The 21,478-nt window shown below is 41.6% G+C and overlaps 1 protein-coding gene across 1 annotated transcript; it reads left to right on the forward strand.

The window, feature by feature from the left end:
* The first annotated feature begins 2,909 nt into the window (after window positions 1-2,909).
* On the forward strand, window positions 2,910-20,827 carry LOC124131712. The gene is made up of 7 exons (XM_046495179.2): window positions 2,910-2,962; window positions 4,556-4,606; window positions 8,238-8,616; window positions 11,469-11,896; window positions 16,810-17,149; window positions 17,951-18,190; window positions 20,578-20,827. Exons 1-7 carry the CDS (start codon window positions 2,911-2,913, stop codon window positions 20,789-20,791), a joined length of 1,704 nt encoding a protein of 567 aa, XP_046351135.2. The 5' UTR covers window position 2,910; the 3' UTR covers window positions 20,792-20,827.
* The last annotated feature ends 651 nt before the right edge of the window (window positions 20,828-21,478 follow it).

Consider the following 21,478-nt stretch of genomic DNA (forward strand, 5'->3'; position numbering starts at 1 on the left):
AATATTTTAGAAGATTTCGAAGTTTCAACTTGGTATTACCTTAAGGAGTTTAGTAGATCTACTCAGGCGTTCATCTGTCAATCATGTCCACACATAGACTAATTAAAAACGCTTCATACATTTCCATGTTTGTTCGAAATTGTAAATGGTGAACTCTCCTACTTATTGTTTTCATAAAGTTTAGAATTAACCAGCATTGCCTAGAATTGTTTAGAATTAAACCAGGTACGATGTTTAACCAACACCAACATGATGTTTATATTTAGTGTGGTAGCCAGCAATTCTTAGAACTAAATTTCAGGCGTTTCTACATCAATGATAACAGAAAACTTGTACAGATTAATCGTAATCGACATGATTTATGATTCATATGTATTAATGGTTATGGTATTATTAGGGAAAATATTGTAAAAAGTCGGCACCCTAAATTTAAGACCTTCAGTAAATGTTCAATATCGTACCCCTGCAATATTCCACTGAGTCAAACGGCCCGGTTTCATATGGCTGACTGAAACAAAATGTGAGAAGTCAAATATATTGTCTATAATTACAAGAGATGATAGATCATGTATCAAAGCGAAGTACTTCCTCCTGAGCCTTACGTCATCTGATATGTCGATACGTCCTACTAATGGGGTACAATGGTGCCACACACCGAAGTGTTTTGCTGCAACATTCATGTATGTCCCACTTCGTCGGATGCCAGGTAACAATAGTCTGCAATTAAAAAGAAATCAGGCAACAATAACCAATTGCCTTCAGTTAACATTGATAATGTTACGTCATTTGCATCATGACATGTATCGCATATGTACAAACGTGTAAACGCTGTGTTGAGAACAGCCATTCCTATATTGCAATTTCACAGAAACAGACCGATAAAAAATCACGTCAAAGCATAATTTTGAATTGTTAATAAATTTTTGTAAGTCGCCTTTCCGTATGTTTTAAGAAGCTGTACCATAATATGGAGCAGATAAAGAAATATCTACATGTACCTTAAGTTATTTCCTCTTGACATCGAGTATTTATTGATTGAACGTACTGCGCAAGGCAAAGCAATTAATCCAATAAACACTGGAGTTAAACAATAACCATCCTAAGATCATTCGTGTATTTCGCAGCGTATTAGTTCACCAGAATCGAAGATGTCCTTGTCCGTCGTCCTTGGAGTTTCCGTGCTTGAAATACGTGAATGATGTCCTGCACCAAAATGAAACTGAGATTTGTCGTTAAATTATAGTTTCCTTTTATATACCTATAAGAACCAAATGTGATTAAGGTTATTACGTTTGAGTTAAATAAATCCAAAATATTTTTATAAAACGAACACAATGTAAAGATGATAAGATCATTATGTTATTTGAATATGTAGTACTGCTCTGAGGCGTCTGGCAGCAAACGGGGCGGTCGGGTAGCCTGGTGGTTAAAGCGTTCGCTCGTCACGCCGAAGACCCGGGTTCGATTCCCGACATGGGTACAATGTGTGAAGCCCATTTCTGGTGTCCCCCGCCGTGATATTGCTGGAATATTGCTAAAAGCGGCGTAAAACTATACTCACTCACTCACTCACTCTGGCAGCAAACGCTTACTTGGTTCTGCACATTGTGGCGGGTGCTACCGGTAGGGTAGGACATGCTTGCCCTTTTCGCGAACACCTGGTGTCATCACTGATTTTCAGTGATCAGTTCATATAATTGTCACCGCAGTTTTGTCTTTTGCGGTCGGTGGAATCAGTTTCGTCGGACGACTGTGGCTGGTTGGTCTCTGGCTTTGACGTTTTACATTTACATGGCGTGGAATCTATTATTGTTGATGCTGCTAAATAGTCATAATTGTGGACGTTGGGTTTCATTCTTCACACAAAATAAAAGGTTCAGAGAGCTGAAATGCTGCTGGAATGTGTATCACTATAATGGGTTTCACATTTAATAATAACACTTAGTGTTTTTTAAAACTCAGCTATTAAGCTTAAACTTGAGTTTCTTCTAAGCACGGTTATCTAACAATAGAATTCAGTATTAAACGTATCTGACCTTTGGATTTCCTCCCACACTCATGTGATACTCTGTAATATTCTACCAAGTTATGTTAAACTCCATTCTACCCTACTACAAACATAACAACCGCTGTTTTAAGTGTAAACATCTCTAACTTTGTTTGTTTGTTTGTTGTTTTACGCAGCACTCAGCAATAGTCCAGCTATATGACGGCGGTGTGTAAATAATCGAGTCTGGACCAGACATTCCAGTGATTGATGTCATGAGCATCAATCCACGCAATTGGGATCGATGACATGCTTCAACCAAGTCAGCGAGCCTGACCACCCGATCCCGTTAGTCGCCTCCTACAACAAGCATAGTCGCCTTTTACGGCAAGCATGGGTTGCTGAAGACCTATTCTACCCCCGGGTCTTCACGGGTCAAACATCTTTCAGGATCCCTTCAGGCTTCAGTATACCATACGCGTGATAAGGTCCAAACAGTAATATGTCTTGTTTATTGAATATGATATTAAAACACAATACAGCTGAAATATTGTCGATATGAATTAAATCTTAACTCACTATTAACGCCCTTTTCATTTACGCATTTGGAAAAATGAAAAAGGCCGTTGGTTTCTGTATGATATAAGCATATAATGGTATCATCTTTCATTGTATCAACCTTTCTTCACTGTAAATACTCCCGGGCGTAAGACATAATGTCTTTGTTATCATGATGGATAATGGGAATAACAAACAATGATTTTTCTATTTTGGATGGTCATAAAAACTTTTCATAGGCCATGCGTAAGTGAAGATAAGAAAACTTTAGGATGTTGCTCTTAGGCATATTTGATACTAAACGTCGACATTATTTTGTCGAATGGTGTTCCTGAAGGTCTTTATCAGTTGCTGAAACAGAGAAGATGATGGGGAGAGAATTTTTGCTTTTTCTCTCAATGCTGTCATTAGTCCAAGGTAAGTCCCCGCAAAACCCGACAGGGACAGACATAATAACAAGTCACGCTGCAGGAACATGGTACTGAGTTCGTAAGAATGGTTTATCTGTCCTGAATGAGTGCTGGTGGTCGTGGTTGTGCAAACATCTATTCTCTATACGTATATCTGATGACATTTAAATAATTGATCCCCATTGCAATTCCGGGATGGAATGGATCCTGGTAACCAATACATACCCAAAGAGTTCTCGAAACTTTATCTGGAGACCAGGCGCTGCTTATGGCTTGTCTGGTAGAGCAAAACAGTTTGCCGTATTATAGTTGGACTATTTCTGACTTCAATTTTTCAATAGTCAACTTCATCTTTATGTCGAGCAATAGTCCTGCAGCTCCAGCCCTCAGTGGCTACATTTCCGACGTGCTCGTTCAAACAAGATTTCAAAGACCACCATAAGACTCTTGCTGTTTGGTCAAGTTTAAAACCTTCAAGGCCATGGCAACGTTTCATGGTAACATGTTGAGGACATTTCCAAATTTGACGCATCAGTGACAAAAATGATGTCCGATGTAATTCGGAATCCCTATTTTGTCTTGTACCATATGAACAATTGCCTTGCCTTTGCATGCGTTTGTGATGGGTGCCACCAGTGGGGCAGGATACGCTCACCTGTTCGCGAACACCTGGTATCATCACTTTTGATAGTGACCAATAAACACTTGGTCGGAATCGTAAAATCGACTCTGATCTTGGCAGAGATTTCTTTTGAATATCGAAAGGATTTTGTCGGTTTTTTAATTGTGAATATTTTATTCATAATAAGCCTTTGCTACAAGCACAACTGTATACAGTATGACTCACTCTGTGACAATGCCTGCAAGAACAGAACTTCTAAACTCATTTTTCATGTTCTCACTTTCTCGCTTTCGGTCTCCTCATGTAAGGCAGAGAACCCCAGTGCTTAAGATGTTGGCTTCTTGTTATTATATTACAAGCATCCTTAAACTGTGCCTTTCACCTAGTTTTCTCTTGAGGTGCAAGTTGTCTACTTTTATGTGCTTTATGTCATCATGACTAGTCTGTTATATAGTTTTGAGTGAGTGAATGAGTGTGAGTGAGTGAGTGAGTGAGTGAGTGAGTGAGTGAGTGAGTGAGTTTGTTTAACGCCTCTTTAAACAATACTCCATTTATATCACGGCGCGTCAGCTCAATGTTGAAGGAAACTGTAAGACGTTTACCACTTTTGGTGAAACCCACGAACACGAGTATCATGCTGACAAGCCTAGAAGCATAATTAGGCGCACCGGGATTCGAACCCACAATAATATGTTTCTGGAAGGTCCAAGATGCGTAACTCTGCACAGCGAATTTCGGCGTCTAAGACGACTGGGACACCTGTGTCCCAATATAGTTTTGAACTATTAACCGTAGAGCGGTCACCCTGCATAGCAAACCAGTAATAAACCGCATGATACAATAGAGGAAATAGGTGAACATTATCTCATAGACCTCCTGAACCCTATACCACATGTATATATAGTAATTGTAATTTTGATGTAAAATGTTCACATGTGACTTTTCTTGCTTGTGTAATGATGTCTGTATACTTCCCAGGTATTTCCCCGAGATTGAAGATAAAAGACTATTTCGACCCAACGTATCCAAGTAAGTAAAATGAGTGATGTTTCTAAATCCAAGTTGCAGACGGGAAGAAGGATAATATGAACAAGGTGAAATCTGTGTTGAGATCGTAGTTTGTTTGTTTGTTGTTTAACGCAGCACTCAGCAATATTCCAGCTATATGACGGCGGTCTGTAAATATTCGAGTCTGGACCAGGCAATCCAGTGATTAAAATCATGAGCATCGATCCACGCAATTGGGATCGATGACATGCATCAACCAGGTCAGCGAGCCTGACCACCCGATCCCGTTAGTCGCCTGTTACGACAAGCATAGTCACCTTTTACGTCAAGCATAGTCGCCTTTTACGTTAAGCATGGGTTGCTGAAGACCTATTCTACTCCGGATCGTCACGGGTCTTGAGATCGTAGTATACTGTAGCACCTATTGACTGACAAGCATATAAAAGAAATAAGATGTTGGCTTAGTCGGAGACCACCATCATCTGCTTACAATTGCACTTATACCGGTTGCTTTTGCATTGGTAATTAAATACGCTGACAATAAAACACATACTTGGTGGTGGTGTTTTGTAATTCATAAAGTGCTATATTCTCTCACATTTGGATTTCGCGGGGATTCCGCTGAAAGCTTAACGCATACTTGGTGTTTTCGGTTGTTGTAATTCCTAAAATGTTCTCCTATTCTCTGACGGTTGTTTCGTGGAGATTAGGTGTTGGAATCGGTCCCCTACGCCTACGCTTGTCGTGCCAGGCATCCAAATGGATCGGGCGGTCAGACACGGTGACTTGATAATGTGTCAATGTACATCGACGACGTGGGCGTTACCGTTTTGTGGAATCTGTCCAAACTCGATCAATAACGGCCATCGTGATATATCTGGAATATTGCCTAATACGGTGTTAAACCACAAACTTAACCCATCCCTCTTGAAATGGGATGTAAATATTATAAGCAGGAAAAGCGACGTAAGGCATATTCAAATGCGATAGATCACAGCAACTGACGACATTTTTTGTCTGAAGGTTTGAAGTGTTGTTACACGATATTTTGAATGTAAATATGCCATCATAGTATTTATTCACGGATCATCACCATATCTGCTATTTTAGTACTGGGTGGATGTGCTGTGTCTTGTCTTTAATTGTAAGATTAGTTGACAAGTTGCAAACAACAAAGATGCCACGCCTCTACGTCATAAACCTATGGAAACAAACGGTGACCAGAATTGAAGAACGGTGAAAAATTCAAGTCTCGTGGCATAAGCCTAACATGATTATTTATAAGTAAATCTTTTCCATTTCATAAACATTCACACACTTGATATATTGTTACATGTGACCATTGTTTTGATTTTACAGTAGTTACACTCGACAGTCTACATGTCGATCCGACGATTATGCTTGTCGTAAGAGGCGACTAACGGGATCGGGTGGTCAGGCTCGCTGACTTGGTTGATGCATGTCATCGATCCCAATTGCCATGCTCATGGTGTCAGTCACTGGATTGTCTGGTTCAGACTCGATTATTTACAGACCGCCGTCATATAACTGGAATATTGCTGAGTCTGGCGTTAAACAACAAACAAACAAAAACATGTGGATCCATAAATGCATGGCTGCCGATAACCCATCAGAACTGCATACGTTGTCCTTAACCCTGATTGGGCTGATTGGACTCTTAACGAAGGCAAATCGTTTGCATACAGATGATAATGTTCATAAAACATATTGGGACGGTTACGGTGATTCACTCATTGAAACAAACGATAAAAAATGTAAATTAAAACATAAGAATATTTAAAAAACAAACTTTATTCATGACGTTTGATTGTTAACAAACATTTTTGTGACCGATAGTTATCAGCATCTCCGTCAACCGATAACGCTAGGATTTGGCAGAAGGGAATTTGAAAGTGAACGTCATTCTTCTCGTGTCCAGGTCGAGTGTGTTTGGTGGGAGTTTGGCACACAGTGATGTCCAAAATATACTGCGTTGATATTCATGATTCAAATCAGACGAAACCAAGCATATTTCCTCTTTAAAAAGATGGGACACTCGGAAATAACTTAAAATTTCCACAATTGTAATAGAATTTTTTTTCTAGTAATAGTTGTATGATACTGATTTACGCACACATTACAACCGGAAGAGAAATATGACAGTATATGTTATGATCGCCAACGATCCTGAAGGACAATATGGGTAAGATGGAAAATGTCGACGTTTTTGGATCCGTGGTGTGTAATAGCGCCACGATTTGTCAAACATTCATTCACTCGACGAGGCAGCCTGTGTCTGAGACTCCCAATGGCGATCTTGGGAGAGTCACTCATCCACTCATCCTGCAGCGCCTGACCAAGTTCAGCCCACGTGGTTGGGTCCTGTGACGTTGATGTAAACGGCTCCCTATCATGTCTCAGAGGTGAGACCCGTGAAGATCCGGAGTAGAATAGGTCTTCAGCAACCCATGCTTGTCGTAAAAGGCGACTAACGGGATCGGGTGGTCAGGCTCGGCGACTTGGTTGATGCATGTCATCAATCCCAATTGCGTGGATCGATGCTTATGATGTCAGTCACTGGATTGTCTGGTCCAGACTCAATTATTTACAGACCGCCGTCATATAGCTGGAATATTGCTGAGTGTGGCGTTAAACAACCAAACAACCAACCAACCAACCCAGAGGTGTTAAAGGGGAAATACGTCTGGGCTCATTGCTGGTCATGGAATACTATGTATATTGTTGCTGCTGGTGGTGCCCGATTCGAACACGGGCGTTGTCGTCCTGAAATACCAAACGTCGACCCACACGCTAAACGGGACAACAAAGGGTGTCAGTTTGTTGCCCCGATAGTACTGTCCAGTGACCCTTCCTTGCACAATATGGAGTAGGGTTCGGTCAGTCACAACCTTGGACCAAAATTCTGTACGGCATTATGGAAAACGAATGTTGACCTATTTCCAGTAAACGTATTGCTAGGTAATCCCACTTAATGGTTTGGCATTGTGACAAGTGCCACGGGAGGGGCAGGATACGCTCACCTTTACTCGAACACCTGGTATCATCGCTATTTGATGGTGATTCATGTTCGGAGTTGTACGATCGATATAGAATAGGGTTGGTCGTTTTTGTTTGGTTAAGAGAACTTGAAATGCATACATTAAGATCATTGTCAAGTTAGGGAATGAGTGCTGTGGCCATCGAACCCCACACTGATATGACCATGATGAGATGTCAAACAACAGACCGCCTCCGTGGTCTAGTGGTAGAGCGTCCGCCCGGAGAGCGGAAGGTCCGGGGTTCGATCCCCGACCGCGTCATACCAAAAGACGTTAAAAGATGGTACTTGTTGTTACCCTGTCTGGTGCTCGGCATTAAGGGGCTAAAACAAGGACTTGTCGCCTCGTAGTCAGTATACTGTGTCTGAGTTGGGTATTCATGTTAAACTGCGGCATGGTATCTCAGTGAGCTAGCACTATAAATCGGCATCAGTCCGGACTAGTACAAACAACCACACAAACACACACACGTAATTGCACGTCGCTATATAAGTGCAATAATCTTGGACGCGACGTTAAACCCCATTTCACCTCACCTCACCTCAAACAACAAGGATATGTTTTTTTCTGAAGTCTAACCTTTCTTCCTGTAGGGTTCGGTTTGCTAAAGCAGATTGCTACAGTAGACGTCGACGCGGCAGTCGGCGGAGCATTCGAAGTCACCGGTATCGCTGCAAGTAGACTCCATGACAATGTTCTCTACTACATCGGCCGTAACATTAACGTGGTTCTGGCTGCTGACAGCACGACGGGCACCATTTTAGCCAAGTTCACTCTCACCGATGCTGTCAATGATGACTGGGAAGGTATTGCCGTAGGACCCTGCGACGAGGGGAGTACAGACACATGCGTCTACGTTCAGGACGCAGGGGTGGGAGGAGATACCAGTCAGACCGAAGTGTACAAGTTCAGGGAGCCCACTGATGTTACGACTGATGCCTCTTTCACATCTGATCTCACCATCCAGTACTCGTAAGTTACTAAGTCATTACACAAATATATATTTTACAGTACATCTCAGTACAAACTAATTATGTTAGGGGCATAAACATTTTAGGTACATATACTGACACAATGATTGGTTGGTGTGTTGTTTTACGCCGCTCTCAGCTATATTCCAGCTATATATGACGGCGGTCTGTAAATAATCGAGTCTGGACCAGACAATCCAGTAATTAATATCATGAGCATCGATCCACGCTTTTGGGATTGATGACATGCTTCAACCAAGTCAGTGAGCCTGACCACCCGATCCCGTTAGTCGCCTCTTACGACAAGCATAGTCGCCTTTTACGGTAAGCATGGGATGCTGAAGACCTATTCTACCCCGGATCGTCACGGGTCCACTGACACAATAAAAACGAATGATCAACTTTAACTCGGAATGTATGAAACGAAAACGATTTTAGCTGTAAATATGTATTCGCATGACAAAGAATGATGACAGAATTAGTGCACAGGAGGCACTGGACGATGGCAATTCCAGCAGAAAAATGCAGGAGTTTTATAACCCAAGATCAATAGGTCTGTATCTGAAGTCACAAAGATGGGTTGTTCCTTTATTCATGAATCTGGACGGAACGTCATGGACTTGACGTTGACGTCAGCGCTTACGCTGTCCTAGCTCCTCCAACATGTGTTCTGTCGGATTTAGATCAGGGGAAAATAAGGGCCATGCCATCACATTAATGCCGGCCTATTGAAGGAATTGCAGTGTATCGGGGAACGTTATGACTACATTGTCCACATTACGTTGTGCAAGTTGCCGTTCATGACAACGCGATCACTCCTTGAAATGTACATTAATTACGCCTCAAACCTTCTCCAATACGGCCACGGTACGAACACAAGCGTCAACAAGTCTCAAGTGTCGTCTTCTGTGTATGCGTTCTGTTCCATCCATCAACCCAGAAGCTAAAAACGATCCTTCCAAAGAATTGCATTTGTCTGCGGCCATACTGATGACAAAACTAAATTCTCTGCAACCAATGGTGATGACGCATGATGTTACCCTGATAAAGTCGACGGCGACCTGGTCCACAAGGTCAGGTCAGGTCAGGTCAGGTCAGGTTTTCCCGAAGGTGGTTTGGGTTACATTGTAAAAGCCAAAAGATCTAAAACATGGACATAATAGTTGGATCAATATTTAAATGTTTTATTTATCTTCTAGCGTTGACCTCAGAATCTAGGAGACACTAATTCTGACACATGACCAAGAGACGCGCGGGTTCCGTTCACTGTGACTGTGGTCGGTTTACAAAGAAATCAGCCACCCATTTAATTAGGTTGGAGTTTACGCTGACATTTTGAAGTTTTTGACTCAGCAGATGAGGCTGAATGGTATTAAATGCCGAGGAAAAAATAAACAAAAACTAGGACTCCTAAATGTGTCAGGATATTATGTTACAGTTAGTGTTGCATCTTCGACACTGTCAAATGACATAGCCTGGTCTTTCATGGACGCTACCTGTTTTCCGATAACGTGTCAAAAGTCGAGCAATGGTCATTTGATACACTGTAAATGGGTGTAACATCTGTCTGCGTGAAACCAGCCAGTGAGATTACTCTCTTCTAAGCGGGGCATGTTTATGAAGCGGGGCATGTTTATGACGTGTGGTGTTAACCTTGCTATTTATGTATCCACATTCAAGGCACGACGTGCAAAACGAGACGTATGAAATGTCACGTTCTTCATCACGTATAACATCGGATGAGATTCGAACCCGAACGACTATAGTGCTGTGTTTTTTATCTCAAGCCCAAATACCCCAAACACATTAATTAGACATTTGTGGCAATTTTGCCAAATATAATTACAAAATATAATCGAATATGCGTTGCCAAATTGTGTCAGTATAGTTTAATGACTTGGTTGATGCATGTCATCGAACCCAATTGCGTGGATTGATGTTCATGATATTAATCACTGGATTGTCTGGTCCAGACTCGATTATTTACAGAACGCCGTCATATAACTGGCACATTGCTAATTGTGGCGTAAACAACAAACAAACAAACAGTATAGTTTCGAAATCGCTGAATATTTATTGGAACCCAAAACAGCCAATGTAATATTAATTGGACTGTAGCGTATTTGCAGATATGTTGCGTTTATTAAATCACAACACGCAATATAGTCAAACTTTTAATTTTGCTAAAATAACACGGTCCTGTGCATTATCTGTTCAAAAGTCAATTTATGACTTGCTTTAAACCCCTTTTTTAAGACAATATGATCTCTGCATGTCAATATCTGGACCAGCCAAACCAATGATATGAATTATGAGTACGCCTTTCTGGTACGACACGCAACCAATCAAGGTATCACGCCAGACTACCCGCTCCATATTGCTGCACATTACGAAGTGCATTGGTTGGAGGGGACCTGTTCTAATCCCTAATCACCACATGGTACCATACATTGTGCCCGCAATGGTGTTGCTTCATTTATAAATGTTGAAGTGTCTCAAGTGATGGTTCTCTGTCAGCGAAAGAATGAAAAATAAAGCGAAGAATTTCATTGCCGTTTATAACTGACTTAAAACCCCACGTGCACGGGTATGAGTCAACCACACAAAGGATCAGAATATTGGTTTCGAACTTGCCATCAGTGCATCTTCGCAGCTAAAGGACGCAGCTCGGAACAGTACCAAATTGTTCCTAATAAACCGTTGCAAATGTTCATTTGTTTGGCGTTACAATCCTTTTCCGGTTCTTTGCTACACTAAGCTGATTCGTATTTTTATTGACTGGTTTGTAATGCGTATTGTTTCTGAAGTTTTATTCTCGCAACTCATTTTAATGGTTTAAACATTTTCTTTTAGATCGCCAAAATCGCGTGGGTCGTCAGCAATTATTGTAAACAGTCATGCAGAGATATTCTTCTTCTCCTCCGGCTCTCCTCCCGGTTCGTCGGAGTTGAGAAAACTGGTGATGGACGGTGATTCAGTCACAACAAAGAAGCTGAAGCAGTTCCATGTTCCATCCATTGCCTTTGGTCAAACGGTCATTCTGGCTGCAGACATTTCATGTGACGACTCAAAGATTCTTATTCAAACGGTTGACCACATATATCTTTTCCGCATAAACGGTACTGATTTCGACAGCCTAGACTGCCCTATTCCCCTTCCGTTCATCGCTGGCAACCAAGTCCGCGGAATCACGTGGATTCCAAATGGAGAAGGTTTCTATGTGTCACTCCAAGAGAGCCCATCACCTTTAATGCTTAGTATGATGTGGACACGTGTTCCAGGTAGGACCTAAGTTCCACGACTGCCATTGGTGTATGTTAAGGTGTGACACTTATAATTGCGACCATCAGCAAAACAGGCCCACCAATAAAAACCAGAAGAGAACAACCAAACTATGGAACACAATTTGAATAGACATAGCCACACACATTCTAAACAGGACACAAGCTCCATAATGTGTGCATACCTTCAACGGAGACCGCGACAAACCGAACGCGTGCGGTCTGCTAATTTAGTGTGTTTGTTTCCAATTGCAGGTTTTAATCATTACGATGCACACTTTATGGGGATTGTGTTTTGTTTGGAATTTGTGTGGCTATTTCTATTCAAAGTATGTACATATTCCATAGTTTGGTTGCTCTCAGCTGGTTTCCATTGGTAGACCTGCAAAAGCTTAAAGATAATGAACGCATGGTGTATATTTTGCCATACTCGATCTTAGTAATGGTATTTATACACAACAAATATAATGATACTTTACATATTACAAATTGGCTTCAATTCTAATTAACATAATCTTTTGTCAACGCAACGATCACAACTATCTGTACACACAGCAAATATATACTCTTTTAGAAATGGAATTCATAATACCATCGCATGTTAATGCGAATAATCCTTCCAGAGCCAATTTCATGCTAATCAAGAGTTGAGTTTATTCCTTTGCTAATGTATATTTAAATACTAGTATAATGATACACATAAATGTAATTATTACAAGAAATATACCCCTGTTTGGCCATTGCAAAGGTGAAAAACATTTTTCTAAAAATAGAACATATTCCATGAGGTTTACAGGACGAATGTTGAAACTACTCTTACCACTCAAATTGTAATATGTTTTAACAAAGATACGTACGTACTCGTCTCCCTGGATGTTTATGTTGTTTGAGAAACTTTGTAACAACCTGAAAAAAATAGTAGAAAACGTGCATAGGAGACCTTTAGAAAGTCATACGTTGCCCCCAGCACAATATTCCCCCAGTTCCTCCCGATGGCATTTTCAAATTGCCGCCATTATTTTATAATATGATATGGAATTTTCTAGTTTTATATTCAAGAAATCATGCAAAACATCAAATGAAAGCTCTTCGTATGATCTTTCCAAAAAAACTGGCTTATTAGCATTTAAGAAACAATTTTTTATAATTTTATTTAGTTTTACTGTAAGGTTGGTTTGAAACCTTTATTACTCACTGCTTTACATCTTAACTATAATTTGCATTTTTATCCACCTCCACAAAGTGGGTCGGGGGATATAGGAAAGGAGTCCGTCCGTCAGCTTCTCAAATGGGACAAATCTTATACATTGATGAAGATGGTCATGATCTTAAATGAAGTCGAAAATTGGTGAATTAAATTCCTTTTTTACAAGGTTATTGTCCTTGCTCCATGCTTTTAAACTTTTCTGCTGCACATAGTATGTGCAATGGGGACACGTTTGCTTAGAACCTACTGTAGTTACATGAAGGAAAGTTTGCATGCTTAACTAAACTAAACCTGTCCAGGCAACTGAACAAGATTTAAAGCGATTGCTGGAGATCTCTAGATGTATTGCATGTGATGAATAACAGACAGCACAATCGCCAAGTGGGTGCATGCCATGCCCCGATGCATTCCAATATGTGATTCCGTGGAAAAGACCACAGGGAAAGCAAGACTGACTAGTATGTATAACGAGCGGTGTTGTTGCTGGCAAATGTGCTAATGTGCAAGCAATTTCACTTGGTATCCAGTCAGCTACAGCTATGACTAGTCACACATATGCAGATATAAAGTTGAAGAGGAACGTTCGAATGACCAGCATCAGTTGTGAAAAGAACCAGATCACTTTGCGTGGGGTAGAGGTAGAAGTGAACTCAACTGTATTATCCATGAAGGTCACATGTATGGTAAAGGGTATCTCTGAAATGGAATTCCATCTTCTTCACGAGTTTGCCAAACTACCACCCTCCTCATGTCCACGATCCACGATCTTCTTACTCATGCTTCATCCTTGACGATGATTCATGCTTCATCCTTGACAATGGTTCATGCTTCATCCTTGACGATGGTTCATGCTTCATCCTTGACGATGGTTCATGCTTCATCCTTGACGATGGTTCATGATTCATCCTTGACGGTGGTTCATGCTTCATCCTTGACGATGGTTCATGCTTCAACCTTGACGATGGTTCATGATTCATCCTTGACGGTGGTTCATGCTTTATCCTTGACGGTGGTTCATTCTTCATCCTCGACGATGGTTCATGCTTCATCCTTGACGATGGTTCATGCTTCATCCGTGACGATGGTTCATGCTTCATCCTTGACGATGGTTCATTCTTCATCCTTGACGATGGTTCATGCTTCATCCTTGACAATGGTTCATGTTTCATCCTTGACGGTGGTTCATGCTTCATCCTTGACGATGGTTCATGCTTCATCCATGACGGTGGTTCATGCTTCATCCTTGACGATGGTTCATGCTTCATCCATGACGGTGGTTCATGCTTCATCTTTGACGATGGTTCATGCTTCATCCATGACGGTGGTTCATGCTTCATCCTTGACGATGGTTCATGCTTCATCTTTGACGATGGTTCATGCTTCATCCTTGACGGTGGTTCATGCTTCATTCTTGACGATGGTTCATGCTTCATCCTTGACGATGGTTCATGCTTCATCTTTGACGATGGTTCATGCTTCATCCATGACGGTGGTTCATGCTTCATCCTTGACGATGGTTCATGTTTCATCTTTGACGATGGTTCATGCTTCTACCTTGACGGTGGTTCATGCTTCATTCTTGACGATGGTTCATGCTTCATCCTTGACCGTGGCCACCTGCTCCGAAGCTTGCCCTGGCCTGTTGATGCCACCTACGGCCAGTTGTGTGACCACAATGTGTCCTATGTTCGTGATCACTACTGACCAGAGACCCTTGTGGTGTTGGATAATATGACAATACTTCCTCAACAAAAGCTGCTGAACAGTGGGGAAGGGCACAGAAATTGTCTGCTTGTGCCAAACCGATGTTGCTTTTGACATGAAACCACTACATCATGGACGTTATTTCTGGCAAATTTTCAAAAATAAGGATAGACCAATTAAATAACTCAACAAATTTGAAATCGGAGGACTGACTAGCAAGCAAAGCACTGCAGATGGGGACTGGTCAGTAGCACCAACTGCAATGGATACTGTACAAACACAGCACTTGTTGTTGTTTTTGATACAGGCATATATTTGCTGGTACTGGTCACACAAGCCACTCCTAGAACGTATCTCCATATGATGTTTGTACGGAACCCATTACAAAGTGTACAGTATCTCTGAAATCCAGGTACCTTTTCACATCATCAAGCTGCACCTCCTGTTTGTACATGCAATCACTGGATGTGCTATTGTCGCTCTACAATAAAGGGAATTGGCACTGTTTGATGGAACCAACAAATGGGACTGCTTGAATGTCGTCCTTCGATCTGATAGTTCCCACTATGAGATCATACAAGTTGGAGAGATGTTTCTTCTGAAGCTGTATTGAACTGTTGGGTCAAAGTCACTGTTCAAACATCGCTAAAAGATATACTTCAAATCAATACATTGAGCATCGTAATCTTCATCTGGATTTGATTATCTGTAAAATGTATTTTCTTTACATCACTGCGTTATTTTTGAGAAATAAACACTGTTCACCATGGCGGATAGGAGCTTCCGTAGCGGATGGACAGTGGAAAATGTGGACGCTCTTAGTTCCCTTGAAACTGATAACATATCATACAAGATAACTTTGAGCTAGAGGATCAACACGGCGCAAATAGTTTTTACTAAATACCTATTGATGCAAACACATATACTGCCATAAAGCGCACATAAGTAAACCAAAAGATAAAAAATGTAAATTGCATGTTGTACCTTCAGAATTAGGAATGAGAAAATGGCACATTTGAGTTTAGATATTTATGTAATATGAAAGTAGAAGACAAACATATTATGAAAACAATCTAGTGTTATTGTTTCTAAGGAAGAAAAGGTATGAAGGTGACACAATCATTGTGTTATACATGATACAGTTGACATTAATATACATAAAATGGTAAAGTTATTATTATCTGTTCATAATTCATCTCCTCATAGTAATAGCTATAGTAATATTATTTTATAATGTGAGTGAGTTATTATTTAACGTCACATGGGCAATATTTCAGCCATATCGTGACGAGTATTTTATAATGAACTAGATGAGTGGAGACATGGAGATATTGTTAAAACTGAAACCCACAATGCTGTGAGCGCGTTTCTTATATTTGACTATTGACCAGACGACCTCCCAAATTATTACCTCATGAATGGTAATATGTTTTCGCCTGTAGCCTGACACGTCAGTTATTCATACTGTCCAAAAGTGCTAACATCTCGCTACACGGAAACTGGGTCATCATTTCCCGCGTAGCGATATGCTATAGGATTGTCCCCGTCCCCTCTCGACAGACAGATCTTGAACGCGACGTTAAATCCAATTTCACCTAACCTCACCTCGACAGGCAGACCCGCTTCATGGAAACACGTCAACGTTTCACCGCAGTGAAATCCCTGCCCTTCACTCCTTAGCGGCTGCAGGCGAGGAGCGCAAGCGCGCTAGGGCAGATAAACTAGTCTAGGACAGGGTATGCCTCACTCCTATATTGCCAAATAACATAATCATGTTTAGTGTAATAATTTAAAGTTAGGAATGTTTATTTTTATGTATTTCCTATGTACGCATCTCATAGCACATATTCGAGACAAATATATAGTTTATTTTACAAATGTGGTTACATCTTTCCAAATATCACTTATCCCCATGTAACATTCTCGAACCAAAAACAGACATGATCTAGTTTGGAAATTGAAAAAGTTATTTCCTTGAATTGATCTGTATTATACTTTTCAGATGCGAAGTTTACGTTTGGTAGGACTGTTGGTTTGAATGATAATGTATACAGTTCGGGCTTTGCCGCTAGCCGGGACACCCCCGGCCTTCTTTATACAGCCCAAGAAGATTCTACCTTCATCAATGTCATACAAACTCAAAATGCAAAGCGTATTTCCAACCTGAGGATACGTGATGTTTCGACTACTGTGTGGAACGACGTAGCTGTTGGGCGGTGTAATATAGGCTCGACCAACAACTGCGTCTACCTACTTGATGGTGGCGAGGGCTACAACAGGTTCCCAGAGCCAGCTGATGCAAGGCAAATTGACTCAGTGCCGGCCGACGTCTTTACGTTCAGGTAAGATGTACACACGGGTAATTACCATATGACATGACACCTTGTTTGTTTGTTTGTTGTTTAACGCCGCACTCAGCAATATTCCAGCTATATGACCGCGGTCTGTAAAGAATCGAGTCTGGACCAGACAATCCAGTGATTTACATCATGAGCATCGATCCACGTAATTGGGATCGATGACATGTATCAATCAAGTCAGCGAGCCTGACCACCTGATCCCGTTAATCGCCTTTTACGACAAGCATAGTCACCTTTTACGGCAAGTATGGCTTGCTGAAGACCTATTCTACCCCGGAATCTTCATGGGTCCATGACACCTTGACTCACCAATGTCATAACCTCACAACAATTCGTGAGTGCGGGTTCTTCAAATGTCATTTCTATTACCCGGGTCAGGTAAACATTGTCACATTATTATATGTTACGCTTTAATTTGGGTAGGGATGGTGTGGTGTTGGACCTGATACCCTATTTTCTTTGGGTTTATGAAAATGAATAACGATAAGGCGTAGACGGCGTTGAGTCAATGACAGTAAACGAAAGTCATCTTTGAGCGTAGTTCATGATATATAGAAGTGTATTGTATAAGAACTGAATTCTTTTCCGTTTATGTAGGTATAATCGTAAAAACAACGTAGCGGGTTTACGCAAAGTATGCATACCGGTGTCTACGTTGATACATTCATAAACGCAAAAAACATATTTAAGTGCCATCGATATTCTCTGCACAAAATGTGACATTCCAATCAGAAACCGTGTACGTTTTCCGTAAATGTAGAGTAAGCATGTTTAACTTTACAGTTTACCAGGTGGTGTTCCCGCAACTAGCATCATGGTGGACCCCGAGGCCAATGTCTACGTGATCAGCAGCGGGCTCGGCGGTGTACTGTACCGTCTAGATGGCGCATCGGCCGCAAAAACCCCTGTTGCACTAGGAGCGTTTAATTCTTTACACTTACCGTTACCAATAACGTCAGCAGATATATCAGCAGATGGTTCGGAACTACTGGTTAAAACGATCACGAATATACTTCTCTACAAGTGAGTGTTCTATATTTTCAATTGTTGATCGATTTTTGTCGATGGTGTAAGATATTTTGGGAAACCACGTCTATTTACACATGTTTTTAAGGAAATATAAAACCTCAACGCAAGGGAACGACAGTTTCCGTTGAAACAGATTCCATTGGGCGTAAAAGGCAAAACAAAATAGCAGTGAAAGAATGGAACTCATCTTGGTAATATGTTTATATCTTCCCCTTGATCCGCTTAATGTTAGTCGACCGCCTCCGTGGTCTAGTGGTAGAGCGTCCGCCCGGAGAGCGGAAGGTCCGGGGTTCGATCCCCGGCCGCGTCATGCCAAAAGACGTTAAAAGATGGTACTTGTTGTTACCCTGTCTGGCGCTCGGCATTAAGGGGCTTAAACAAGAACTGGTTAGCTCGGAGTCAGTATACTGTGTCTGAGTGGGGTATTCATGTTAAACTGCGGCGTGGTATTTCAGTGTGCTAGCACTATAAATCGGCATCAGTCCGGACTAGTACAAGCAGCCACACACACACACATACACGTGCATGCACGTCGCTACATAAGTTCAATAATACTGGACGCGACGTTAAACCCAATTTCACCTCGCCTCACCTTGACATTGAGATACACCGTCCCACATGGCATGCAGGTGTTCACTCTCTCAGCTCGACGCTCACATATCCCGATCCACGACACATGCAGGCTTTGCATAGAACTTTGTACCTCACCTCACCTCACCATAATGTTAGTCAATAAAATATTCCCATTAACATCTGGCATGAGACCACAAAAGTGAATAGACGGGTTATCCAAGTTTTTGGAGAATCGAATCTCCATCAAGTTTGTACGTTCTTGGTGTGATACTTAAAGAGGGAGTTGACCCTCACTTACACTGGACGAATGTTTAGCACCCCCGTAGATTGAAACATTCCTTGGTTTAAAAAGACAACAGTAAGTGCGTTATCGTGCTGTTGAATTTTCTGGTCATTAAGTTGACTGGTTTGATTACACGCCGCCCTCACGTGGCTTTAGTATTGCTATGTAGCGTCAGGCGACACTTACTTGTTTACCAAGTGTGTGGTAGGGCTGGACATTCTTACCATTTTTGCGAACACTTTCTCCGCAAGTTAGACTCTGTTTCGGTGGATTATCGTGACTGGTTATTCTCTGGGGTAGACTTTTATATTTGAGTCCAAACGAAAACATCCAAATTTCTAGTTATTACTTCTCTTCTGTTGGAGTGAGTGAGGGAGTTGTGTTTAACGCCGCTATATCACGGCGTGTCAGCTTAATGTGGGAGGAAAGCCCAAAGTGATGTAGGTCTCAGACGTTTACCATTTCAAAACCAACGAGCATGGGTATGGTGCTGACAAACCTAGAAACATAATCGGGGCGAACCGGGATTCGAACCCACAATCATAGGTTTCTGGCGAATACAAGGGACGCAACTCTGCACAGCGAATTACGGCGACTTTGACGACTTGGCCACCCGTGCCCCCTCTTCTGTTGGAGCAAAAGAACGTCCACATTCACAACCAAACATCGGTCGTTTCATTGATGACGGCATATCATGAATACGTCACACAACCAGGCAACAGCGTTGTGGCATGTTTCTTTAAGAAGGGTTTAGTCGTTGATCAAACTATTGTTCCTTATTGGTAAACCGATGACAATACGTCGATATCATAAATGTAAACTGTGAAAGTTGAAAATAGGCAACGGAAATAGGTTATAGATAATTTCAAGCTAAAGAAGTAAATGCCAAAAATACGCTAAAACAACAGGGCTTGCTGCAGTATATATAGTTTATGATTCCTTTTACATATAAAAATGACCAGCTTCTTGTTTAACGTCGTAGACAATCCAGGTTGACACCAAGAACATCGATCTATGCGACCCGTGAAGATCCGGGGTAGAATAGGTCTTCAGCAACCCATGCTTGCCATAAAAGGCGACTATGCTGGCCGTAAGAGGCGTCTAACGGGATCGGGTGGTCAGGCTCGCTGACTTGGTTGATGCAAGTCATCGATCTCGATTGCGTGGATCGATGCTCGTGATGTCAATCACAGGATTGTCTGGTCAAGACTCGATTTTTTACAGACCGCCGTCATATAGCTGACATATTGCTGAGTGCGGCGTTAAACAAAAAAAACCAAACAAACAAAAATTAATTACATTAAATCAACCAAGACACCGAGCCTGACCACTCTATCTATTTAGTCGTCTTTCGACAAGCATAATTTGCAGGGGACATATTCTTTTACCCGGAATCTCTACTGGGGTCGGGGTCTTTGGCCTCATGTCGAATAAAGGCAGAATATTATGAGAAGGTAAATCTGACAGCCATACTTTCTCAGTGCTACTGCATGCGATGTATATTATAACATTTTTATCATTTCAGCGTAGACAATTTCAACTACGGAGCAGCTATTTTGGGAGAGCCATGTGTTATTCCTTTTGTCGAGACCCGAGCACCTGCAGCGTCTATTGCGTTTGGGCCTGAAGGAAAGTGCTTCTTCACCCTATCTGGAACTGGATATGCGCCTCTCCGTCGACACGACAGAATACCTGAGTGTCAAGATGGATGTGTACAGCGACATCAGTACTGGCAATGAACAGCATGTACAAACGTATGCCGAGAAATAAAGAAATAAAGCTAGAAATACTCGTTGCCTATGTTTTATTTGGTTTTTGTAAACCCAAGTATGACTTATATGTCAGCCCCGTAATTGTGGCCTTCCAAAGTCTTCCGTACTGATGAACCCGAACTATGACCAGTCCTGAGTGAGTGAGTACGGTTTTACGCCGCTTTTAGCAATATTCCAGCAATATCACGGCGGGGGACACCAGAATTTGGCTTCACACATTGTACCGGGAATCGAACCCGGGTCTTCGGCGTGACGAGCGAACGCTTTAACCACTAGGCTACCCGAACGCCCCTGATCAGCCCTGAAACGTGTTATTACAAGGGTCGTGATAGACAATGCATCAACTCTTCATAATAAGACTACACCAAATAATTCTTTCTATTTTGGAAATACATCTTCTATACCTTCCAAACAAGTGAATTAGCAATGCTATTTTTGAATAGACTCTTTTGAGTGAGTGAGTTGGTATCAGCCTAATGTGCGAGGAAAGACCGAAGTGATGCAGGTCTCAGACGTTTTCCACTTTGGTGAAACCCACGAGCACGTGTATGGTGCTGATAAAACTAGAAACATAATCTGGGCAAACCGGGATTCGAACCCACAAGTTTCTAGGGTGGACAAGGGACGCAACTTTGCACAGCAAATCATCAACCA

Source organism: Haliotis rufescens, unplaced genomic scaffold (assembly GCF_023055435.1).
Source record: "Haliotis rufescens isolate VD_foot unplaced genomic scaffold, xgHalRufe1.0.p SCAF_1, whole genome shotgun sequence".
Taxonomy (NCBI): domain Eukaryota; kingdom Metazoa; phylum Mollusca; class Gastropoda; order Lepetellida; family Haliotidae; genus Haliotis; species Haliotis rufescens.